The sequence below is a fragment of the Argopecten irradians genome, chromosome 4 (assembly GCF_041381155.1).
Source record: "Argopecten irradians isolate NY chromosome 4, Ai_NY, whole genome shotgun sequence".
Lineage (NCBI taxonomy): Eukaryota > Metazoa > Mollusca > Bivalvia > Pectinida > Pectinidae > Argopecten > Argopecten irradians.
Window position 1 is genome coordinate 9,251,360 of NC_091137.1, and position 22,089 is coordinate 9,273,448.

The 22,089-nt window shown below is 38.1% G+C and overlaps 1 protein-coding gene across 1 annotated transcript; it reads left to right on the forward strand.

Moving 5' to 3' along the window:
* Positions 1-10,097: 10,097 nt before the first annotated feature.
* On the forward strand, positions 10,098-18,574 carry LOC138320533 (protein-cysteine N-palmitoyltransferase HHAT-like). Its single transcript, XM_069263556.1, has 3 exons — positions 10,098-12,035; positions 12,570-12,771; positions 18,413-18,574. Exons 1-3 carry the CDS (start codon positions 12,016-12,018, stop codon positions 18,509-18,511), a joined length of 321 nt encoding a protein of 106 aa, XP_069119657.1. The 5' UTR covers positions 10,098-12,015; the 3' UTR covers positions 18,512-18,574.
* Positions 18,575-22,089: the final 3,515 nt, after the last annotated feature.

Consider the following 22,089-nt stretch of genomic DNA (forward strand, 5'->3'; position numbering starts at 1 on the left):
CAACAGATATGGGAGTCATAGACAGTTGGAGATGAATTTATTACAAATGTACTGCAGAGTTATGCATTTTGAAAGTCTAAAAAGCCTTTATTATCTCAGGACTTTCCATTACCATTGTTTCTGAATGAAAGATCACATCAGAAACACAAAGACATTATTGAAGTAAGGCTTAATCTATATTTCCTATCTAATGATGATCATGCAGCTTGCTATCTTGATCCCTTCAGAAACATGTTGACATTACAGGATAGAAATTGTCCTGATCAACTTTAGTATATGATTTGGTTTAATGGTCAAAACACTGCTTGCTTCTGATGCAACATTTACTTTCAAATTATAAAATTGATTTGGGTCTCATATTATTCCTGCTGATCCAGAAACTGCTGTAACATCATTCTCAACAGTAGTAAAATTATAATAAAGATATTCTACTTTAGAAAATTGTTTCTTTGTGTAATTGATTAAAGCAAGTGCTACGATACCATGTCCAAATAATGTTCTGAGGCTCTGAACAGTATCTCAACAAGCAACTCCAACAATATGACCATAAACCCAGTCAACAGCTTCCCCTTCAGAAACTTGGCGTTATTTTTGCACTTTTACAAGGGTTATCTGCTAAAATCGTCTGTTTATATCATTTCCTTTGGGCACAATTTTGCAGTATGACTGCACTATTTCTATGTGGGTAATCTTTTGTTCATTAACTAAATTGCTATCAACCAGCGGAAACTCCTAAAACACTATTTGAAGATAACCACCATTCAGACCTCTTTAGGGACGTAACCGTGGTTTTCCCCAAGAATCACTTAGAAAAACCAAATCTCATTAACATAAAGAGATTCTAACATTAAACTAATTAAATTGATATAAAAGTCATTCAGCAGTTTAACTTTAGATCATATGTTCATGAAAATTTACCTCCCCCGATCCAAAAATCTAATAATCGATGAAGACTCTTACATAAACAGCATAGAGTCTAGCTCCTTCATTATCAAACATAAACCCAAAGGGTAAAAATCTTTAATGATACTCCTTTTCACATAAAACAGAGCCATTCTATAAAGATTTACCTTATTTTACCCTTGCAGTCACACATTTACCAGCACCATGGATATTGCATATATACTAATTAAGTTGTAACAGTAGTAGAATATAAAATGTAGCAGCCAGACCAGGTTAGGAACTTAGGACATCTGAACACTATAGTCAGAAAATCTACCAATTGTGCTGGAGGCACACCTATTCCAGTGCCATCTGCTACACATACATTGAAACAGAAAGATCTACTTAAATTCTTGCATTTTCCTCAAATATTTTCATTTCGTTTTATAAGGATGCCAGCACCTGATAGAAGCTAGTTCAAATAGCCATTCAGTAGACAGATAATATTGACAAAGCATTACTCAGGAGTAAAGGTCAGGAGTTCCCAGACATTAAATGAGCTAATGATAAAAAAGTCAGAAATAAACCAAGCTGAAAAAGAAAATCTTGGATAAGTGAAGGATTCTCAAGGTTAACAAGCAATTTATTGTAGAAAATACCAGTCATTAACTATGCAGTAGTTACCCACTCAATGCTTTGTGATTTAGGCCTGGAAGACAGTCATAAGGGAAAAGACAATTATCAGTAAATTACAACAGTACTTGATGACCTTTTGTTGAACTGTGTCAGCTTAGGATACCAAGGCAATAATTAAATGATGCATTAAAACACTTTTCAGTCCAAAGACTGCTGTGACCTTGAATGATGGTCAAGGACACAAAATATCACATGAATATCAGGATTTGAAGCAAGCGAGAAAGTGCCAATTGGTACGACCAATGACAAACTGTCATTGTATTAATACCACAAACAATACTGTACCCTGTCCTATGGAGATGTCTTAGCTTTCTGTTTACAAGCCCAGATTAACCTTTGGTATTCAATTTAACTTTATACAAACATACATTTACAGATTTATCTTGGGAATATTTAACTCCTCTACTAAGGCCAGAGACATTTAGATTCAGACATTTAATGTATGGTTTATGGGTTTTTTTCAAATATAGGCTGTTTTTACTTTTAGTGAGATATTTTAACCTTTGTCCAAGACAGGCCTAAATTTAGCTCAGGTTATTGAGTGTGAATTCTGTTCCACTAATATACAAAGTGAACAGAATTATCTCGCTAAATAGGTAAAAGCATTATAATGGTTGATGTGTATTATACCATATTTTCCAAATCAGTGACGACTTAACATTTTTCTAAGTCTTGATACCTGGAACATCACCTCGACACCCGGGGCACCTTGCTAAACAAGTTTGGAGGTGGATGTAGAATTTTTGTACCCATTTGATCAACAAAATCCAAGTCATGCATTAAACTGGAGGGAGACAGACTAATGGACGGTCCTAATGTAGTCTGTTAAGCCTATATCGTCAACAGCATTGGCTCATCGATTTAATGGATGTATGAACCATGTAACATGTGATAAATGGTCAGACTCTTAGCATGGATCTCAAAATTTATATAAAAATTTTCTCCATGCTTGAAATTTTTTTCATTAAATATTTAGTGGCAGAAAATTTCCTGTCAGAATACAATACCTTAAGGATATTTACACATGTGGTATCTAACATCCATGTAAAAGCCACTAAGCTTTGCAGACAAGCAGTATGAAATGATCACTTGCAATGGTCAAACTTTTTAATTACAAATTGCAAGATCAGATAGGTGGCATTCATTACTGAATTTAAGAATGATAATCTAATATATCATGTTGATATTCATTGAACAAGAGGCCCAGAGGGCCTGTATCACTCACCTAGTTTGTAATGCAATTACTGTTCTGAATACAGGTTCAATGTTTCTTTTCAAAAGGAATTTAAATATTCACCTCTATTTCCTTAATTGGGCCCCCCCCCCTCCTGCCCCCAGGGGTCAGAGCCAAAATTTATACAAACTCTATTCCCCTTCCCCAAAGGATGTTTCTGCCAAAATTTGGTTACAATCCATATAAAACTCCATGACTTGTACTGATTTAAAGGTATGCTGACGGACAAATGGCGGATGGACGAAGGACGGACGATGGAGCCGTGCCATGAAATAAGCTCATTGGACCTTGGGGTTAGGTGAGCTAAAAATTTATATCTATCATAAATTTCAATCTTCCTTTATAACAAATGCTCCACAGTTATCACCTGAACAACAGACATATAATGTAGTCCTGAATTGAGCCAAAATAATTATTTTTGCATTAATTAGGACTCAAGCAGTGATGTATTGCAGAAGACCTGATAAAAGTCATCCCAAATCTATAAGTTTAGGTGATAAAACAAGAATACTGAACCTCATGAAGAATTTGTTTCGAGATATTTTGCCATGAACTAATAAGCCCAGCTCCTTAAACAACAGTATATTGAAAATTTGCTTATTTTCTTATCTCTTAGTAATTGCTTTTAAAAACCTCAAAATCATAGAATTTCATGCCATGCCATAGTAGAAGATTCTTTGAACACCATTCAAATAACCATGCATTACAGACTTATCTATCCACAGATACAAACATAACAGTATTAGATGGCTGTTCTTTCAACAATATGCATGCATTTCAATTATCAATTATAGGTCTACGATGGTTCCAAAAGGGGTTAAACTACCCCATATTTTACCTTATCTTTGCCACTGTGTCAAACAGATAACAACATTAAGGCACAGGTATGTTTAAATTGTCCTATTAATAGCTATAGGATTAAAACCGATCTACCATCAGTACCTGCAACTTCCCAACGTGGAACAAATTTCAGTAATTGATATCCAGAGGAGGGCTATTGGTAGAGCACCTTAATCACATCCGGCCACAGATGGCCTTTAGTTATAGAATCTATTTTACCATCGTTAACCTGTAATGATGTAGACAGGTGATCTATTGAAGCCTTTACCCTGAGTTCAACAGTAACCTAACGTAACTTCATAATAAAGTATTTCCGCGACACAATGAGACAATGGCTCGTTGACTTTTGTATCTATTGTCCATCTTATGATTAATCTCTGAAGAATCCTTATTAGATTGTCTACCCACAGCTTGATGAGTGACAAAGTTGGCCGCCCAGACAAATTACAGACAGTATATGACTACAGACTCCTCATCTCTCTAACTAAATATCCAAATGTGAAGTAATTTTTTGCTGGAATCCTACGCTTGTCAATTTATTGAAGGATCATCGCTTCACTAACAAAACCAATTTGCAGATTCATTGCCAAAAGCAAATGCTAAAAATTACTAAATCAGCGAGACTATATGATCAGATACATATTCCAAAATATGTCTTTGTTCATCAAATTCAGTAAAACATGCATTAACAAGAGGCCCAGAGGGCCTGTATCGCTCACCTGGTTTTTTGTTAGTAATTATCACAAGACTCTGACAATTAGAAAAATAAGCAAAATTGACTCCCATAGTTTAATTTTGAATCACAACCATACAATGATGCTGTTGATACCATACAAATATGCTATCCAATACATAGGTTCAGAGACAAAGTAATTTATATGAAAACAGTAGCCTAATTGACCTTTTTGACCTCGCATATATTGCCGTTTAAGGCCAGGTGGTAAGCCCTATCATTTGTACAATTTCAAATCCCAACCCTATAAGGATGCTACCATTGCATTATAAGTGCTCTTCCATTCTTAGTTGCAGAGAAGAAGTCGTTTATATGGAAATAGCTAAATTGACCCCTTTTGACCCCATCCTTCAGGCCCCCCGGGGGGTCAGCCCCATCATTTGCAAAATTTTGAATCCAAACCCTATAAGGATGTAACCATTGCATTATGAGCACAATCCCATGTTAAGTTTCAGAGAAAAAGTCATTTATATGGAAATTGACCACTTTTGACCCCGCCCCTCAGGTCCCCCGGGGGTCAGCCCTATCATTTGCACAATTTTGAATCCCGACACTATAAGGATGCTACCATTGCATTATGGGTGCTATACCATGCTTAGTTTCAGAGAAGAATTCGTTTATATGGAAATAGCCAAATTGACCCCTTTTGACCCCGCCCCTCAGGCCCCCGGGGGGTCAGCCCCATCATTTGCACAATTTTGAATCCCAACCCTATAAGGATGCTACTATTGCATAATGGGTGCTATACCATGCTTAGTTGCAGAGAAGAAGTCATTTATATGGAAATAGCCAAATTGACCGCTTTTGACCCCGCCCCTCAGACCCCCGGGGAGTCAGCCCTATCATTTGCGAAATTTTGAATTCCCACCCTATAAGGATGCAACCATTGCATTATGGGTGCTATCCCATGCTTGGTTTTAGAGAAGAAGTCGTTTATATGGAAATAGCCAAATTGACCCCTTTTGACCCCGCCCCTCAGGTCCCCGGGGGTCAGCCCTATCATTTGTACAATTTTGAATCCCCACCCTATAACGATACTACAATTTGCATCATGAGTGCTATCTCATGCTTAGTTTCAGAGAAGAATTCGTTTATATGGAAATAGCCAAATTGACCCCTTTTGACCCCGCCCCTCAGGCCCCCGGGGGGTCAGCCCCATCATTTGCACAATTTTGAATCCCAACCCTATAAGGATGCTACTATTGCATAATGGGTGCTATACCATGCTTAGTTGCAGAGAAGAAGTCATTTTATATGGAAATAGCCAAATTGACCGCTTTTGACCCCGCCCCTCAGACCCCCGGGGAGTCAGCCCTATCATTTGCGAAATTTTGAATTCCCACCCTATAAGGATGCAACCATTGCATTATGGGTGCTATCCCATGCTTGGTTTTAGAGAAGAAGTCGTTTATATGGAAATAGCCAAATTGACCCCTTTTGACCCCGCCCCTCAGGCCCTCCGGGGGTCAGCCCCATCATTTGTACAATTTTGAATCCCCACCCTATAACGATACTACAATTGCATCATGAGTGCTATCTCATGCTTAGTTTCAGAGAAGAAGTCGTTTATATGGAAATAGCCAAATTGACCCCATTTGACCCCGCCCCTCAAGCCCCCCGGGGGTCAGCCCCATCATTTGTACAATTTTGAATCCCCACCCTATAACGATACTACAATTGCAATTATGAGTGCTATCTCATGCTTAGTTTCAGAGAAGAAGTCGTTTATATGGAAATAGCCAAATTGACCCCATTTGACCCCGCCCCTCAGGCCCCCGGGGGGTCAGCCCCATCATTTGTACAATTTTGAATCCCCACCCTATAAGGATGCTACCATTGCATTATGGGTGCTATCCTATGCTTGGTTTCAGAGAAGAAGTCGTTTATATGGAAATAGCCAAATTGACCCCTTTTGGCCCCGCCCCTCAGGACCCCGGGGGGTCAGCCCCATCATTTGTACAATTTTCAGTTAGTAGCCCATAAGGATGCTACCAGTCAAATTTTGTTGAAATCCGACCAGCGGTTATGGAGAAGAAGTCGATTGTTGACGGACGCCGGACGCCGGACGCTGCGCTATCCCATAAGCTCACCTCGGTCCTTTGGACCAGGTGAGCTAATAAATTAAGCCTAAGCAATTTAAGGACATGAAAATTTTTAAGGTAGGGATACACAAACTCATATCTGGCCATTGCCACACATTATAGAGACTTGAGTAAGTAACACCAGGAGGGGGTGAGGTGTGTGTGTGTGTGTGTGGGGGGGGGGGGGGGAACCACACATGTTTAAAAGCTCAGACACTTCACACCTTATGTAGGCATGGTATTAAGAACTTTCATAACTTCAATACAAATAAATCAAATAGGCTGAAATAATTCACAGTAGTCAGACACCAGTTTTTCAAAGAACATTTAAGGCATTGTTTACTAGAAACTCTTCAGTAAAAGTTGTTTGTTTCAGAAATATTTGACCACTATGTACTTAAAAGTAGGTCAAGCTCATATATTTGAACAAAGATGGTAGCCATGCATCTTAGCATGCTAAAGGCCCAATAGTACAGGAAGGTCTTAAGGTGTCGATATCATCTTTCAATAAAATTTGCTGAAATGAAAATCTAGAAATTCAAGATTTATTATCTCATAAAGTACTCACCCACAACAAGATTCCACATCTTAGCAGCCTGAGCGACAAACGTTGACACAATTGCTACATCCTGACAAGACCATCATCTTAGTGGGCTCCTGATACAGTAGCTGGTCACCAAAACCTTTGTCACCCAGTCCTGGCCGACACTGTAAAGAAAACGGTAACAACATTAACCACGAGACAATAATTAATTGTTTAAAGCAGCACCTTGGTACCTAGCCATGGCCAATATTGTTAATAAATAGAGCAATATGCTATTAAGGGAATCCCCCTCAGCCCTTGACCTAATACTAATGAACAATAAGAAATGTCTGTTAAAATATAAATACCACAATTTCATACATTACAGCAGGTAGGAAAATTGATACATGATGAACAAGGGTGTTATTACATATCCCATTTCTAACTACAATTTCATGGCAGAAGCATGAACTAAACAATGTCATGATTTAAAGATGATTGTCCAAATTATTCAAGATAAAGCCTTAACTTCATTCTGTGAATTTCATGTGTTAAAACTTTGCTGTCATTTGACAGTCTTATAACCTAACATTGAATGTCATGAAGCAGACCAGAAAGGCCTTGTATCTTGGTCATTTGACCACTCATGAAGGTCATCTCATTGATATCTGATCATCTAAGATTCTCGCCGCGGGTCAATATCACAGACATTTGATTGGTGATTGGAGCCGAAGAAATCAGATCTTGGGAGTAACAGATTTAACGTTACTCGAGGCCTCTACAAATATCAACAGAGAATCGGAAAAGTGAAAACGATAGAAAAAATACAAACAATCTTTGTCATGCTGTTCTATCTGGGTTAACCAATCAGAGATGAGATTGCCTCGGGATACTGGTCAACAAGGACAACATACAACAGGTGTATTGATTTTCCCTCCTGTGGCCCATAAACCTTTAATTGGTAAAACATCCCTCAATAAGGGCAATGTTTACGTTTTTCCCCAATGGAAATTATCAGAATAACAATAGACACTCCTAATACTAACCATAAGAAGAATTCTTACGCAAACTTATTAAGGATTCTTAATTCCTCAAAGAAAAACTAAATCAAAAACAACCTAACCTGTTTGTAAGAATGTATTAAACAGAATATGTCAATATCTGGACTGAATAAATTGAAATTTTTAGATTAACTTTAGAAGCTGAGCGCAATTCTGATACCACTGTTTAATGGTTAGTTGAGGTCAAAATAAATAAAGATACATGGGTTTGAAGGAAGGATTTCACTGAATGTAGTTTTTAAGGTTGAACCATAAAACCACTTACACAACCAGTGCCATGTCCGTGCACAATCCAAATATAACTTCCAAATCCGCAGCTACTGAATATTTGATAAGTGTGCCTGGCCGTAACACAACTCTAGAGAAACCATTAAAATTCTTCTTATCGTCATGCTAGACCAAATTCTTCAAAAATGTTGAAATTATTTTTAGATAAATGTCCCAGCTCCATCATTCAAAAACATTACTAGGATTTTCTGTGACCATATCTGATGCTCCACAAGGATATCACACTGTTATTACCATAAAAACCGTTATCCTCGGTTCATCAATCTTGAAGAACATACAGGGTCTTATTAACTGATGTATTTTCTGGAATTATTAAAAAATTAATGGAATTTTCTGTAACAAATTTCGCCTATTTCCTTGGTGCCATCAACTTGCTACCATTTCCTTGTTTAAAGAGCATATTTTTTTGTAAAAGATTTCCTCTGGTCTTATGAGATGGATTGGGTTCTTTTACAGTTCAACAAGGGTCCTTAACTACAATGTGGTGAACTAGACTGCCAGTGTACAGTGGTATGCTTGATATTTCAATGTTCCAAGAAGTATGTGATGAAATAGATATCGCTGCCATTATACAGTATACACCTGATATTTCAATGTTCCATGAAGTGTGTGTGATTAAATAGATATCCCTGCCATTACACAGTTGTACATCTGATATTTTAATGTTCCAAGCATTATATTGTTATCTGGAAAAAGCCAGGAAAGATAGATATTGGTAGATAAATAAAGTAGTACTAGGAAATTTATGTTCATTTTAGGTACATTCTACCTTTTCATTTATACATGGAAATGAATGTGAAGTGGAAAACATGATAACCCATCCCAAAAGCTCATTAGCATATGAATGTAGAACAGTGGTAGTAATGGCAATAAGATGGCCAATCTGACATTACACAATAGATTATAAATGATCATCAGCCTCACCAATTATTTCCTCATTAACTTTGTATGTCAGTGACATCAGACAAATCAGGCAAAGTGACCACTGACCAAAGATTTCAGACTTGGGAAAAATTGAGTTCTGATGAATAGGACAGTAATCAATATCTATGCAGGGTTAAGCTTACATAACTTTGACTAGAGATAATCTCTATTCATCTTGTTTTATTCAATACCCAGTGGGGCCGTACCCAAGGAAACACTAATATTTCATTATGTACAAGGCACATATTATAGATCAGGTAACTGAACATACTGCTGATAGCCAAGGTATTGAATATGTGGATTTTAATACATGGTGGGTAATTGTATTCATTAGAAATGAACTGGTATTACAAACTACCAGAGCGTTTTATATGGGAGGGGATAACTGAACGAGATGGAAATGTAGAGCATATATGTTGGTTATAAAAGCTTATGATAACAATGGGTGATAAACAGACAACTGATATATCCTATTGCCTTATCGGCCTTCTATATCTCTTTGGCTGTTCATTGATTTATTGTTCATCATTGACTTTATTATTCATCAATTCTTAATTTAGCTCAAATTTGATGGTGTTTTATGATAATTAAATGCTAAATAAATCATTTTGTTGCTGCCTTTTGTATTAATGATGTGAAGGCTAGATAGGTATTTTTGATATTCTCACAAATTGCTTGGATGTATTATTTATAAGAGCTGGAACAATTTCCCCAAAATGATAAAATTTAGGAACATTAACTCAAACTATATTAGCTTAACTTAATGTATTTATTGAAAGAGTCATTTTACCTACACAAACCTTCACCTTTGGGTCACGAGTTTGAACCCCAAGTGGGGCATTTGCCAGGTACTGACCACTGGTCGGAGATTTTTCTCCAGGTTCTCCGGCTTTCCTCCACCAACAAACCTGATACCTCCTTAAATGAACCTGGTTGTTAATAGGATGTTGAACTAATAAACCCTTATTGAAAGAGACTTAATTAAACATATTTTTGATGTTTCTGTAGATAACTTGTATCAATTAGACTCTAATGGATGGTTCCACACTGTCATGAGACTATAAGGAAGGCAGCCTCCCAAAAATTATCATATATAGTAGTCGCACAAATAGGAGTGGTGGTCTTTAAATACCTCATAATGTGTCACATGCAGGGGAGACTATCCATATTCATTGTATGAAGTCAAACATATTAATATTTATTATTTTCCATGTTGTATTTAAACCTGTGAACCATGCATTTTTATGTTTTTAGCCCACCATCATCAGATGGTGGGCTATTCAAATCGCCCTGCGTCCGTGGTCCGTCGTCCGTCCGTAAACAATGCTTGTTATCACTATTTCTTAAAAACTGCTGCAGGGATTTTGTTCAAACTTCACATGGAGGGTCCCCTTGGTTCATATTTGTGCCATACAGATTTTGAGGCTGATCAGAAAAACAAGATGGCCGCCAGGCAGCCATCTTTGATTTTGGCAGTTGAAGTTTGTTATCGATATTTCTTGAGAACTACCGAAGGGATTTTGTTCAAACTTCTAATGGAGGTTACCCTTGGTCCCTAGTTGTGCCATACAGATTTTGAGGCTGATTGGAAAAACAAGATGGCCGCCAGGCAGCAATCTTTGATTTTGGCAGTTGAAGTTTGTTATCGATATTTCTTAAGAACTACTGAGGGAATTTTGTTCAAACTTCACATGGAGGGTACCCTTGGTCCCTAGTTGTGTCATACAGATTTTGAGGTTGATCGGAAAAACAAGATGGCCGCCAGGCAGCCATCTTTGATTTTGGCAGTTGAAGTTTTTTATCGATATTTCTTGAGAACTACTGAGGGAATTTTGTTCAAACTTCACATGGAGGTTACCCTTGGTCCCTATTTGTGCCATACAGATTTTGAGGCTGATAGGAAAAACAAGATGGCCGCCTGGCGGCCATCTTGGATTTTGATAGTTTAGGTTTGATATCCCTATTTCTCAAAAAGTGCTGAAGGGATCTTTCTCAAATTTAATATGTAGGTTCCTCTAGGGCCCTTGTTGTGCATATTGCTTTTTTGGACCATGAACAAGATGGCCGCCAAGGAGTCATCTTGGATTTTGATAGTTGAAGTTTGTTACCGCTATTTCTCAAAAGGTACCGAAGCGATCTGTCTCAAATTTTATATGTACCGTAGTATGTTTGAAAAAGTTTAAAAAGTAGAGAAAAGATCCATCTTTCCTTTGTCAAATATAGATAATTCTTTGGTGGGCGCCAAGATCCCTCTGGGATCTCTTGTCAACAACTTCAAATGTAAATGCAAGTTTGTAAATATGTATTAGGAGACAGGTTACTGTGCTTTACTATGGGTCTCTATGACATCAGAATTAAATAATGCTGTTGGCTGAATGTTCCCTTAATTTGGGATTTGAAGTAATCATCATCATTGTATGAATTAAATTGATGAATGTGTCTGATTAATTGTTGGATTCCCTGATGAAGGTGGTGTTATCTAATTCTGATCTACAAATAGACAATACATACCACGTCTACAATGTTACCTACATTTAATGTGATTGATCATACCTTATCGTATGATAATGGATAATCATATATCTAGGCTGACAGTTTTACATCAAGTTGTTATACATATATAACTCTGTAGTGCTGGTGATGTAGATTTATTGATTAAAAAGTTATCTTTGTTGTCTATTCATTTATTAGTTTCATTCTAGGAAAAAAGGTTTTAATATATCGGTTTTCCTTTCAGATATTTTGACCGTGGAATGTATGATTTCATGAAAAGGTAAATCGAAATAGCTTATTTTTAACATTAGTACAAGAAAAAGAAAAAAGTCATCAACAAAATTAGTGTTTTGTTAAACCTTAGGTTTATAAATGTCTTGCACAAGAACTGAAATCATGCATCACTTCAATAGTTTACTTTTCCTGCAGTAAAAGTCTGACAGGATATATTGGAGAATGCCAGTTTTAACCTACCTAATTATATACGTCATTCTTAAGATCTGATGAGGTCACTGGGTTCTATGATTATACACATGTATTGATAAAGGTGATTGTTGCCATGTTATATTTATGCCAGTTTAAATTTTACAAAAAGGGTCTACCTGATGGTTCCCCCACTGAAGTATCTATATTGTGACAGAATTTACAAATCTCTTGCCTAAAATGACAAGTGAATATGCTAAATCAATCAACAGCTGAATAAATGAATGTTCAGAATGTATTCAATTATCCAAATGACAAAATGTATACGTTAAATATATTCAAATAAAATGATATGATTGTGATTTACAGAAGGTTTCTCCTCCACTTACAGATATATCTACGTACCACTAGGAGGATCACGCGGAGGTATAACGCGCCAGTTCCTAGGGTCAGTCCTATGTTTCTCGTTTGTGTACTATTGGCACGGGTCAGAGTACTACGCCTTCCTATGGACCGTGTTCAACTTTATAGGGGTCACTGTAGAGGCCATAGGAGCAAAACTGATGACATTACAAAAGGTCAAGGATATTCAGGTAGGTCAGGATATACATGGAGTGCCGGTAAGCCATCTTTCTTTTGCTGCAATTAAGTTTTTGTTTCAATAAAAAAAGGGAAATTATCTTCTGAGGAATAAGGATTGAAATAAAATTCCTTCAATATAAGTAAGGTTAGGGTACATGTAAAAGGTTAATTCGGATATGAGGATTGAAATAAATTTCCTTCAATATAAGTAAGGTTTGGGTTCATGTAGATGTTAACTCAGAAAAGAGAATTGAACTGAAATACCTTAAATTTAAGTAAGGTAAGGATTCATGTGGATATTAATTGAGATATGAAAATGTCTGACAATTGAATTGGATTGCCAAATTTGCTTAAATAATTTTCATACAATATTTATTAAGATGTGTTACAGTAAGACATTACAAATAGAGTCTTCCTTGTCATTATAATCCAGTCATGAAATTAAAGGAGGATCATGAAGTGTTACTTCAGTTCTGGTGCATTCTGTCCTGGTGCATTCTTTCCTTGTGCATTCTGTCCTGGTGCATTCTGTCCTGGTGCATTCTGTCCTGGTGCATTCTTTCCGTGTGCATTCTGTCCTGGTGCATTCTTTCCTTGTGTGCATTCTTTCCTTGTGCATTCTGTCCTGGTGCATTCTTTCCTGGTGCATTCTTTCCTGGTGCATTCTGTCCTGGTGCATTCTTTCCTGGTGCATTCTTTCCTGGTGCATTCTTTCATGGTGCATTCTGTCCTGGTGCATTCTGTGCATTCTGTCCTGGTGCATTCTGTCCTGGTGCATTCTTTCCTTGTGCATTCTGTCCTGGTGCATTCTGTCCTGGTGCATTCTTTCCTGGTGCATTCTGTCCTGGTGCATTCTGTCCTGGTGCATTCTGTCCTGGTGCATTCTGTCCTGGTGCATTCTTTCCTTGTGCATTCTGTCCTGGTGCATTCTGTCCTGGTGCATTCTTTCCTGGTGCATTCTTTCATGGTGCATTCTGTCCTGGTGCATTCTGTGCATTCTGTCCTGGTGCATTCTGTCCTGGTGCATTCTGTCCTGGTGCATTCTTTCCTTGTGCATTCTTTCCTTGTGCATTCTGTCCTGGTGCATTCTGTCCTGGTGCATTCTGTCCTGGTGCATTCTGTCCTGGTGCATTCTTTCCGTGTGCATTCTGTCCTGGTGCATTCTGTCCTGGTGCATTCTGTCCTGGTGCATTCTGTCCTGGTGCATTCTGTCCTGGTGCATTCTGTCCTGGTGCATTCTGTCCTGGTGCATTCTGTCCTGGTGCATTCTGTCCTGGTGCATTCTGTCCTGGTGCATTCTGTGCATTCTGTCCTGGTGCATTCTGTCCTGGTGCATTCTGTCCTGGTGCATTCTGTCCTGGTGCATTCTGTGCATTCTGTCCTGGTGCATTCTGTCCTGGTGCATTCTGTCCTGGTGCATTCTTTCCTTGTGCATTCTTTCCTTGTGCATTCTGTCCTGGTGCATTCTGTCCTGGTGCATTCTGTCCTGGTGCATTCTTTCCGTGTGCATTCTGTCCTGGTGCATTCTGTCCTGGTGCATTCTGTCCTGGTGCATTCTTTCCTTGTGCATTCTTTCCTTGTGCATTCTGTCCTGGTGCATTCTGTCCTGGTGCATTCTGTCCTGGTGCATTCTGTCCTGGTGCATTCTTTCCTTGTGCATTCTGTCCTGGTGCATTCTGTCCTGGTGCATTCTGTCCTGGTGCATTCTTTCCTTGTGCATTCTTTCCTTGTGCATTCTGTCCTGGTGCATTCTGTCCTGGTGCATTCTGTCCTGGTGCATTCTGTCCTGGTGCATTCTGTCCTGGTGCATTCTTTCCGTGTGCATTCTGTCCTGGTGCATTCTGTCCTGGTGCATTCTGTCCTGGTGCATTCTTTCCTTGTGCATTCTTTCCTTGTGCATTCTGTCCTGGTGCATTCTGTCCTGGTGCATTCTGTCCTGGTGCATTCTGTCCTGGTGCATTCTGTCCTGGTGCATTCTGTCCTGGTGCATTCTGTCCTGGTGCATTCTGTCCTGGTGCATTCTTTCCGTGTGCATTCTGTCCTGGTGCATTCTGTCCTGGTGCATTCTGTCCTGGTGCATTCTTTCCTTGTGCATTCTTTCCTTGTGCATTCTGTCCTGGTGCATTCTGTCCTGGTGCATTCTGTCCTGGTGCATTCTGTCCTGGTGCATTCTTTCCTTGTGCATTCTGTCCTGGTGCATTCTGTCCTGGTGCATTCTTTCCTTGTGCATTCTTTCCTTGTGCATTCTGTCCTGGTGCATTCTGTCCTGGTGCATTCTGTCCTGGTGCATTCTGTCCTTGTGCATTCTGTCCTGGTGCATTCTGTCCTGGTGCATTCTGTCCTGGTGCATTCTGTCCTGGTGCATTCTGTCCTGGTGCATTCTTTCCTTGTGCATTCTGTCCTGGTGCATTCTGTCCTGGTGCATTCTTTCCTTGTGCATTCTGTCCTGGTGCATTCTGTCCTGGTGCATTCTGTCCTTGTGCATTCTGTCCTGGTGCATTCTGTCCTTGTGCATTCTGTCCTGGTGCATTCTGTCCTGGTGCATTCTGTCCTGGTGCATTCTGTCCTGGTGCATTCTTTCCTTGTGCATTCTGTCCTGGTGCATTCTGTCCTGGTGCATTCTGTCCTGGTGCATTCTTTCCTTGTGCATTCTGTCCTGGTGCATTCTTTCCTTGTGCATTCTGTCCTGGTGCATTCTGTCCTGGTGCATTCTTTCCTTGTGCATTCTTTCCTTGTGCATTCTGTCCTGGTGCATTCTTTCCTTGTGCATTCTGTCCTGGTGCATTCTTTCCTTGTGCATTCTGTCCTGGTGCATTCTGTCCTTGTGCATTCTGTCCTGGTGCATTCTGTCCGTGTGCATTCTGTTCTTGTGCATTCTATCCTTGTGCAATCTGTTCAGGTTTCATACAAAGGATTTATGTTTTACAGACATCTTATTTCTAGAAAGAGATAAAAATATTGAATCCATACGTCAGTTTTTAATACAACGCGACTAGCGTTTGTATTAATGCTATCCGGTTTACTATTGATGTGTAGGACTGAGTAGGACTTGCCCAAAAATGACATCTAGTGGTGACCTCTTGAACCATTTCATTCTAAACATCCATTCATAAATTCCCTATTCATTGAATAATATTCCTTTGGACCAATCAGTAGTCATGGGAAGACTGCCTTCTGATTGGTAGAACACACAGAGTGTGTATAGAATACACAGAGTGTTATAATACACAGCCCATCTAGGTCAACTGTTGCCTGCTGGTGACTCTTCTGTCCAACCTACATGATCTCTGTTAATGATAATTCAAATTGGACTTACTATCTTAGGCTAATAGACATAAGAGTTTTAAAGTAAACTAATCATATACCCTTTTTGTGTACTTTAAAATAATGTTTTTAAATGAATGTTAAACACAGATCTGAGGTAAAGGCTGCCCTCATATGTGCATGGTTTTACCAAAATAAGTGTATGTGCAACATAAGAAACAAGAGTATATTAAGGATAAAAACTCATTTTATTGAAGACTTTTGTTTTCTTTGTAATTTTCATGTAGGAACTTTAATTAAGAAAAATGTCAAACAAAACATATGTATTTTCTGTGATCGGTTGAATGTTAAAGTCTTTATAATATGTTTTATATATTTTGATTTTGAAATTCATTTGATTTCATTCTATTTTTAGCTCACCTGGCACGAAGGGCCGGTGAGCTTATGTCATGGCGCGGCGTCCGTCCATCCGCCGCCCGTCCGACGATCGCCTGTCCGTCCGTCAACATTTCCTTTAAATCACTACTAGTCATAGAGTTCTGCATGGATTGTAACCAAATTTGGCCACAAACATCCTTGGGTGAAGGGGAACAGAACTTGTATAAATTTTGGCTCTGAACCCCCAGGGGGAGGAGGGGCGGGGCCCAATAGGGGAATTAGAGGTAAATCCTATAAATCGCTACTTGTCCTAGAGTTCAGCATGGATTGTAACCAAATTTGGCCACATTCATCCTTGGGTGAAGGGGAACAGAACTTGTATAAATTTTGGCTCTGACCCTCGGGGGTAGGACAGGCCGGGCTCAATATGGGAAATAGAGGTTAATCCTATAAATCACTACTTGTCCTAGAGTTAGATCTGCATGGATTGCAACCAAATTTGGCCACAAACATCCTTAGGGGAAGGGGAACAAAGTTTGTATAAATTTTGGCTCTGACCCCCCAGGGGCAGGAGGGGCGGGGCCCAATAGGGGAATTAGAGGTAAATCCTATAAATCGCTACTTGTCCTAGAGTTCTGCATGGATTGAAACCAAATTTGGCCACAAACATCCTTGGAGGAAAGGGAACAGAACTTGTATTAAATTTGGCTCCGATCTCTGGGGGCAGCAGGGGTGGGGCCCAAAAAGGAAATTTGATGTAAATATTCAAATTCCTTCAGAAAAGAAACAATGAACCTGTATTCAGAACATTACTTGGCATTACAAACCAGGTGAGCGATACAGGCCCTCTGGGCCTCTTGTTCCTGTGTAAATTCCTCAGCATTCAAGTTTTCAAACCATGACATCATAGTGTTTTGCAAAACGTCGTCTGCATATAGCTTGTTTGCCAGTGAACAGCGCAAATAGCGACAGTGACATCATATTTTTCAATGTCGACGTACATTACAAAAAGCATGCCAAACCATGATCCCACGGGAAACCATTGTATCCCACGGGAAACCATTGTCCCGGGACTATGGCTAAATAGTGCCTGGGGACTGAACCAATGAAAACGTGAGAAAAGGTCACGTTATGTACTAAAACTCTAATATGACAAGAAGATATGGCAATTGTTTTGAAAAAAAAAATATGACAGAATATTTTTATCTGTATATGATTATGAGTATGATTAGTAGTTCTTATCAATGTAAAGTCTATATATATTTGTGTATGATTATCACACACCTATGTCTTAAAGGGACAATTCAGTCCAAGAGAACATTAAAATTTGTAATTATATAGGAAAAAATCCAGTTCTAATGGAAATTAAATCAGTCGGTTTTACTGTGATATGTCTGAAAAGCCCATGGTGGTGACATTTGTGTAGATGTTCAAACTCGCTCGCTGTCCGCCATTACACATTGTGGTCGAACTTCTTGTATGCCGAGCCCTGTCCCTTGCTCGTAGAGTAAGGCAACTTTTGTCTAGAACTGCTCAAATCGCTCTGACAGTAGTATGTTTACCTTATTAGGTGAATTGTCTTGTCTAAAAATCATTTTATCACCTTCTCAGTGGTTATGTAGTTTATTTGTTTAACGTGCGTGACTTTGGCTCGGGTATGGGTACAGCGTCCATATTGTACCTGCTTAATCGTATTGATCAACGATTTGATATTTCAACGATATTAATTAAAATACTTAACAATGTCGTGGAATTTGTCAATGTTTTATGTTATATGTTTCATAAGAAATGTAGAACAATACATTTATGTCATATTTTGCTTCTTGGTTATGTAAAAGAATTAGCTTAAGTGAATTGTCCCTTTAATCTAGCTTTGATAATTCTTGATTATTTACACAACACTTTTTGATCTTTGATAATTCTTCAATATTTAAAATGTTTATTAGATTAACCTATTTATACATTCATATTAAGCTAGAATTTCTCTAATAACATTCCATTATACTTCAGGCTGATGAATTTAGGATTGGTTATACGTCAGACGTCTACTGGGGAGATTCCTGGGCAGATTCGTCAAGGCCAAAGTCATCCGGGAAGCTGATCATTTGACCAAGGTTGAGTTTGACGACATCAACAACCAGATTCCAGACAGCATTGTGGACATTGGACCATTCTGCTTTATGTCATATTTTGCTTCTTGGTTATGTAAAAGAATTAGCTTAAGTGAATTGTCCCTTTAATCTAGCTTTGATAATTCTTGATTATTTACACAACACTTTTTGATCTTTGATAATTCTTCAATATTTAAAATGTTTATTAGATTAACCTATTTATACATTCATATTAAGCTAGAATTTCTCTAATAACATTCCATTATACTTCAGGCTGATGAATTTAGGATTGGTTATACGTCAGACGTCTACTGGGGAGATTCCTGGGCAGATTCGTCAAGGCCAAAGTCATCCGGGAAGCTGATCATTTGACCAAGGTTGAGTTTGACGACATCAACAACCAGATTCCAGACAGCATTGTGGACATTGGACCATTCTGCTATGCATACATAGTCGACAAAGAGGACAGCATTTCCCCATCCTTGACCAATAGAATTTTGGGGTAAGTTAAACAAAATAAGTGTATAAATCATGAATATGTATGAAAAATAACTTGTAAAACATTTCAACATGATTAATCATGGATATTTAAAATTTTGCATTAATCTGAATTAAATGTATTTCCAGGATGATAATAACAATAATAGAAGTTTGTTATGATTTATTATCAATACTAATTACTTAAACTAATTTCAATTTCATTTGTGATAACTTGCCATAGAAAAACTTTACACTAAATATTTTCATTTTTATTCTAACAGGTCTTTCAGGAAATTTTATTGCACTGTTGTAGACAAGATGATCAAGAAGTTTCCATTTGAGGATGCAGTTGGGTTACCTTAACCCTGCTACACGGTCTGATGGCACACCAACAGATGTGATGGCCATTGCCAGGAAGTTCCCAGGGATTGTTCCACAGGAGGACCTTCCCAAACTAGAGTGTCCTAGGCTTGGTTATAACTGAAACAAGGACATTAAGGCGTTTAAGCCCCATCAATCAATCAATCAACCAAACTAGAGGATGAACTGACTGATTAATCTGTGACAGCTGATTTTGAACTTCATGGGCCAGTATGGGAAAAATGTGTAATCACATCACAGGTGACAAGCAATTTCCAGTTCTGTTCATTCTGTCTGAAGCCATGTTGACCATTTCCAATGCAAATGCAAAATGGGAAAGGGACATTTTATGGTGCACAAACTTCAGACAGAGAACCGAGTCCAGGAGGTCCTGAAGCTGGCAAACACAGCAACAAGGAACCATAATATGTGTCACCAATCTTCAGATTTCCAAATGGAATTGAGAGAATTAGTGCTTGAACTTAGCTTGTACTGTGATGTGTTCATATGGAACAATATGTGATGTGTTCTTATGTGACTTGATCATGAACAGTATTTATTGAGTTGAGTTTGTCAATTTAATGGTTTAACAAACAGTTGATATTTTCTCTTGGAAAAAAAAGATATATGAATATCTGGTGTCATTTGCAGCTAGTCAGTTGTGTTTATTTAAAGAAAATAATATTTTTAATTGAGATGTTTGTCATATGGAGACATTCAGTTGTTATTTCTATTGAAAGTTTATTGTTATATGTATTCTGTGGACATCTGGGATGTCATTTGTAACTTATATACATTGTATAATAGTTGCTGTATTTGTTTTACAAAGTAGAGTAATATGTGTGATCAGATGTCATTTGTGAAATTGATATGAAGGAGTTCCTATTTTTTATTGAGAATTTGTGCAATCATTGTAGGGCATAATTTTATTATTAATTTCTAGAGTGTAGGTATGGGCATTATGATGCTGTCATACGATGTTTACTGAATATGTTGACATCTAAAGCTTTAACCTGGTGTTTTTCTTGTTTTTAAGCACCTATTGCTTCTTATCAATTAACTTAAATTCATCCTCATGTGAAATCTTTCAAGTTGTTAAATATTATGGAATTTATTCACAAATACAAATAAATGATATAGTTGTTTAAAACTGTTTTCAAGTTATCTGTACTGTATAGTGTGTTAAAACAAATTCTCTAGATTTACTTCAATTGAGACTTATAGTTAATACGCCACAATGTGGCATGTCAACTCAAATGTCAAAAATGTCATCAAAAAATCAAATCTAAATCTTCATCAATGCAATTCAAGTTTGAAATAAGATGAACTTCAGTCTTATTGGGATTAAAAGATGCAAGCGATGCTTTTGCCCACCTGTTTATCTTTTCTAAATTGCTATTAAGTACATATTCAATTTCTCTGCATGAAGATGAGGATTTTATTAGATTTATCGTCCGCAAAAAGACATGTAGAAGATTCAAGCTCAGCAATATTGTTCAGAAAGATAACAAAAAGAAGAGGACCAAGTATTGAGCCTTGAAGGACTCTAGCCTTAATCCTACCTATTTCAGAAAATGGATTATTGTTATTACTTTTTGTTATCCAAAAATAAGATAATTTTCCAACCATAACAAGAAATATCCTGAAATACCATTATTATTTTACAAGTACACCTTTGTGTCAGACCCAGTCGGAAGCTTTTGAAATATCACAATAAACTAACAAGTGATTTGTTTTCTCTTCCATAGGTACTACACTAACACCATACATATCTGGGTACTGGAACACAAGCACCAAATATACATATCTAGGTACTAGAACACTAGCCCCATACATTTCTAGGTACTAGAACACAAGCACTATACATATCTAGGTACTACACTAACACCATACATATATCTAGGTACTAGAACACAAGCACTATACATATATGTGTACTAGAACACAAGCACCATACATGTCTGGGTACTAGAACACAAGCACTATACACATCTAGGTACTAGAACACTAACACCATACATATCTCGGTACTAGAACACTAACACCATACATAGCTGGGTACTAGAACACAAGCACCATACATAGCTGGGTACATGTTCTATTTAGAACACAAGCACCATACATGTCTGGGTACTATAACACTAACACCATACATAGCTGGGTACTAGAACACAAGCACCATACATGTCTGGGTACTAGAACACAAGCACCATACATGTCTGGGTACTAGAACACAAGCACCATACATGTCTGGGTACTAGAACACAAGCACCATACATGTCTGGGTAATAGAACACAAGCACCATACATGTCTGGGTAATAGAACACTAACACCATACATAGCTGGGTACTAGAACACAAGCACCATACATGTCTGGGTAATAGAACACAAGCACCATACATGTCTGGGTACTAGAAACACAAGCACCATACATGTCTGGGTACTAGAACACTAACACCATACATGTCTGGGTACTAGAACACAAGCACCATACATGTCTGGGTACTAGAACACAAGCACCATACATGTCTGGGTACTAGAACACAAGCACCATACATGTCTGGGTACTAGAACACAAGCACCATACATGTCTGGGTACTAGAACACAAGCACCATACATGTCTGGGTACTAGAACACAAGCACCATACATATCTGGGTACTGGAACACAAGCACCAAATATACATATCTAGGTACTAGAACACTAGCCCCATACATTTCTAGGTACTAGAACAC

What these genes read in the sequence shown, in the direction of transcription:
- LOC138320533 (XM_069263556.1), top strand. Translation starts at nt 12,016, where the DNA reads ATGTATGATTTCATGAAAAG. An exon ending in ATGTATGATTTCATGAAAAG is followed by an intron (nt 12,036 to 12,569) that starts GTAAATCGAAAT and finishes CTCCACTTACAG; the next exon opens with ATATATCTACGTACCACTAG. An exon ending in AAAAGGTCAAGGATATTCAG is followed by an intron (nt 12,772 to 18,412) that starts GTAGGTCAGGAT and finishes ATTATACTTCAG; the next exon opens with GCTGATGAATTTAGGATTGG.